Source organism: Mastomys coucha, unplaced genomic scaffold (assembly GCF_008632895.1).
Source record: "Mastomys coucha isolate ucsf_1 unplaced genomic scaffold, UCSF_Mcou_1 pScaffold20, whole genome shotgun sequence".
Lineage (NCBI taxonomy): Eukaryota > Metazoa > Chordata > Mammalia > Rodentia > Muridae > Mastomys > Mastomys coucha.
In genome coordinates this window covers 121660858-121665687 of record NW_022196903.1, presented here as the reverse complement: position 1 = coordinate 121665687, position 4830 = coordinate 121660858, and the positions used below count along the sequence as shown (strand labels likewise).

General features: G+C 39.3%; 1 protein-coding gene across 1 annotated transcript in view; it reads right to left on the bottom strand.

The window, feature by feature from the left end:
- Nucleotides 1-2093: 2093 nt before the first annotated feature.
- Nucleotides 2094-4830, bottom strand: part of LOC116099661 (C-type lectin domain family 2 member H-like) — a 5118-nt gene continuing 2381 nt past the window's right edge. The window contains exons 3-6 of the mRNA XM_031383580.1: nucleotides 4452-4465; nucleotides 3817-3980; nucleotides 3162-3268; nucleotides 2094-2211 (exon numbers count right to left, since the gene is read on the bottom strand). Coding sequence (XP_031239440.1) covers nucleotides 2094-2211; nucleotides 3162-3268; nucleotides 3817-3980; nucleotides 4452-4465 — 403 coding nt within the window. The remainder of the gene's footprint in view (nucleotides 2212-3161; nucleotides 3269-3816; nucleotides 3981-4451; nucleotides 4466-4830) is intronic.

The window sequence follows — 4830 nt, the reverse complement described above, 5'->3', positions numbered from 1 at the left end:
GAGCAGCTAAACTACATAGAGAGATCCTGTCTCAAAAAGAAAAAACTAGAGCAACAAATCAATCCATTTTATGTTAGTACTTTAACTTAAAAGCAAAATCCCACTGAGCAGCTGGAGAGATGGCACAGCAGTAAAAGGAAAGCACTGACTGCTCTTGCAGAGGACTTGGGTTTGGTTCTTAACACACCACGGTGAGCTTCCCTAATTCAAGTCCCAGGGCATCCAGTGCCCTCTTCTAACCTCTGCAGGCACTCTATATGCCCAGGAAAGTCTGTCACATAACAATAACATGCAGTTAAATGCTATAAAGTCATTAATTTCTCTGAGTTTTTGTTAAGGGTATATGTTCTTTGTAACTGATCATCTATATATAATCCAACTTGGAGTCCTACAGTAACTGTCATACGAACATACCTTCCTTAGATACATGGTTTAAGCACTCCTGTGTTTGACACACTGTACTGGTCTCTGAGAATGCAGAAGCAAATCACACACAAAATCTTTCTTATTAGTTTACTGTATATAAGATAGACTGTAAAGTAGAAAGAGCTAAATGCCATAGGAGCAGAACACTGAGGAAAGTATTTTTCTGAATGAGATATGCCTGTATTTATCTAGAAAAAAAAAAAAACAAGTAAGCCCAGCAGTGGTGGTACATACCTCTCAGCTCAGAACTAGGGAGTCAGAGGCAGGTGGATCTCTGAATTCAAGACCAACCTGGTCTACAAAGGTCTCAAGACAGCCATGAATACACAGAGAAATCCTGTGTCAAAAAACCAAAGAAACAAACAAAGAACAATAATCAAAATACAGATTCAAATAAACAAAGTCTACTACATAAAAGAATTATTTTTTACTTTATTTCAATATATTTGTGTTTGTGTATGTGTGTGTGTGCACCTGCGAATGTGTGCAGTACAAGTTTGAAGTTTACAGACAGCTTGCTATGGATGGTTTTGTGCTTCCAACATGTGGATCCAGGTGTTGATCTCGGGTTATCAGTCTTAGTAGCTGGTGCCTTTACCATCAGAGTCATATTCCTGTCTGTGAACTAATACTTTAATAGAGAGCAAGGCTATGTGGGGCTTACAGAGTGACCTTGTTATGAAACAAAGTTTACAAAAAGGGATAGTGGTAAATTTCAGTAGTAGAGTGTTTGTATAGTACGCATGAGAATATTAATCCATAGATAAAGTAAGAGTTAACTGAAGAATTGCTTGTGATATGTTATTTCGTCCTTTTTGGGACTCATCAGTACAGTGTAGCACATGATCCAAAAATTTAAAATATTTTTCCTTAAAACCTATGTTTCTATAAATGATTACGAGATTAGGGATCAAATGCTTTGAAGGGCTTTCAGTAACCAACTTTCTCCTGATCTGAAAAGAACCTAGTAAAGAATACAATTCAAATGGCATACACACGTATGGAATTCTTAAAAAAGTTAAATTTGGAAAATAAAATGACATTTGCTTGTATCATATTCTTAAAAAAGTTAAATTTGGAAAATAAAATGACATTTGCTTATATCATATTCTTAGTCTGCTTCAATTTTAAAGAACTCAGAAATAAAGTGTAAAAATATTTGACAATGCTATTAAATCACAAAGTAAACAGCATTGCTCTTAACCCCTTCATATTGGTTATTGAATTTTTTTAAAAGAATGATGACTATATTTAACTATAATATTTAGATGGTACGGGCCAATTATCATCTTTTTTGTGACAATTGAATCATTTTCATGGGTTCAGTCACCCCACATTTTAGGTCCTTTGAGTTTATAGAAAGGACCAATGAAAAAATTCATACCTCATCATAAAATGGAGCCCACTGTTTATAAATTTAGTTTTAGATATCAGTACTAACTCATACCCCAAGACCTCTTTGATTTAGAGTCATCTTTCCAAACTCTATGTGGTATAGCTATGATCCTCTAAGAAAGTTTTCATCTTTGCTGTCAAATGATTATTGATGGACTTTGATAATGGTTTTGGTAGATCAGGAGTAGAGCAGCAACTGTAGATAACAGGTCACAGAGCATCTCTTTCTCACTCAAGCACATTTGCTAACCTGGATTTACATCTACTGGCCACTATAAGATGTAGCTTTTGGATTTGCTACAAATCCACTTCCTATGTGTATAGCTCCTGCCACTGCTGATCCCATTGTCACTCAGGAAGCCACATTCTCCTCCTCCTCGGGTAAGAACCCTAAAACAAACAAACAAACAAACAAACAAATAAAAAACAATAATTACTACACAAGCCAACAGTGCATTGAAACACCAATGCTAGTTGTACAGAGAATGTTTTACATCCTCAGGGTTCGACTTGAACCGCACCTTCATTATTCTTCAATGTTGAACCATGTAATATGTACAAGGGAATTGACTGGTGTTTGCTGCCATGTTCAAACAACCTGCTGCCACAGGTGACCTCACTGAGGGTGATTTTCTGTTCCATTTTGAAATATTTAACATAAGTTATACAAGTTGGGAAAACTTCAATTTTTAGTAAATTTTTAGCAGAATTTCATGATGGCTGTAAATGGGTCTGTATTTTATCATTCTAGTGAAATGATTCTACTCAAAATGGCTTGCTATGCTCACAAATAGCACTGTCTCACTATTTTTGATGAGAAGACTTTAGAGATGTTCCTAATGTCTCAGGAGTCTTTGCTTCTGTGAACAGGTATATCTGTGCAAACAGAGGACCAACAAGTCTTACCCATGCAGATCTACACTGGCTTCCTGGGCTTTAGAGTCCCCTCCTCCCATCTATAGTTCTGACACAAGGTATTTATCAGTAAAGAAAAGTTTTCAGTTGGTGATGGAGCAGACAATATCTCCTCCAGATATCATCACCATTTTAAAGGTTTTGAGAGAAATCAAATTAACTAAATGCCTTGAAAACCATGGCCAATAAATGGGAACATATCCAAAGGACTTAGGTTTGTGATGCTGTGGTATTTGCTGGGGATTGGTTGTGAATGTAAGCACACACTCTGGCTCTGAGCCACACCTGCAGTTCAAAGGTTTCTATTTTCTTTCTTCCCAGTACAGTTGGCTTCACATGACACAGCCATTCATCTCCTACAGATGCAACTCACACATTTCACAGCAAATGAACACAGTATAATGGAAAGTGTTCTAGAAACGTACAAGTTGCTATACTCAGTGTTGCCTGTCCACATCCAAGGGTGCTCTGTTGATGCTCTGTGCAGTCCAATCCAGTGGTCAGAAGGCCCCTTGTATCTCTTCAGAAAATTCTGTCATAATGCAGGTAAAGCAAATACAAATGTCTCTCAGTTTCACATGACCTGTGAATCCAACCTAGAGCCTCCTCTGAGGATGGCAGCATCTAGTAACTGAGGGTCATCAACTTTGGAGCCATAATAACCCTCAGTTCTCAATGTAAGCATTTTACACCCATAACCCAAAATACAATGATGATTACCCATCCCACTCTGACTTGGAAAGTCCTTGATGTTTTTGTCATTGTTAATAGATGCCACATTCATTATGCAACATGCGAATGTTTGGAGAAAAGCTTACATGACCACAAGTTATCTCAGGATATTGTGTGTCTGGCCTGGGAGGTCCTAATATGAGCACTACATGAGAACAGATCTCTGCAATAGCTTAGGGCTCAAGCCAGAAGCAATAACATCAGGAAATGGCACAAACTACTATTCTCCATATATACCCCATCAGCCTGAATGAGCTCCTTCCTCATGCTTTAGCTCCAAGCTCTCTTTCTCAAGGCAGTACATATTCAACAAAAAACAACAAACCCATTACTTATCCCCTTTCTTACCAGCTCCTCTAAGCTGTCAAATAGAGCTAGATGGGCATCTAGTGCCATGCAGGAGGACTGGCTGAACGTCCAGTTTCCAACGTCTTCAGAAAAATAAAAACATTTACTTCCAAATCCAATCCAGCCACGTGGGCATGTGGCATAGCAAGGTTCGCAGTTTCTTACTAAAATGCAGACAGTGATATAAAATAAGGGAACATTTCCATGTCTGGTCCCTTTGTCTAGCCATCAAATCTCAGTTGTGAAGTGTGTGCTTGCACTGTAGTCTTCCTAACTGATCACTGGGAGACCCTCCTCCCCCCCCCCCAGCATGAGGGTTCTCAGCCTTCCAATGGGCTCTAAGGAAATGTTGTTGCTTTTCTTCTTTGTATTATGTGTTTGAGACAGAATCTAGCTATGTCCTGCTGCCTGGCCTTGGTCTCACAATATGGGCTGAACTTGACTGGAGATTGCAGTAATCCCCCTGGCTGTTCTCCCTGAGTGCTGGGAACAAGACACCATACCCTGTGAAAAACTTATTTCTAGGCCATCAGCTCCTTAGGGTTGTACTTGATTCCTTGAATCCTACAGTGTGCTTCCCCATAATCTTCCTTCACATTCTCCTTTTTGCTAACAAATGAAAAGAAACTCCTTACTTGTCTGGATTTTACTATAGAGATATGCCAGCATGCAAAACATGGCAGGGTCAAACAAATTTTGACACCTACATTTGGATCACAAGCTTCCTATAATTCTCTCTCTCTCTCTCTCTTACCCTTTCCATCTATATCTACATCTATGTCTACATATATGTATATGCAAACATATGCTGGTTTTTGTTATAGAGACTTAGATTGGGTATCACTAAGAAATTTGCCAACCATGCTGGTTAGTGGTGGCATATGCCTTTAATCCCAGTAATCAGGAGGCTGAGGCAGAGGCCGAGGCAGAGGCTGAGGCAGAGGCCGAGGCAGAGGCAGAGGCAGAGGCCGAGACAGAGGCAGAGGCCGAGGCAGAGGCAGAGGCCGAGACAGA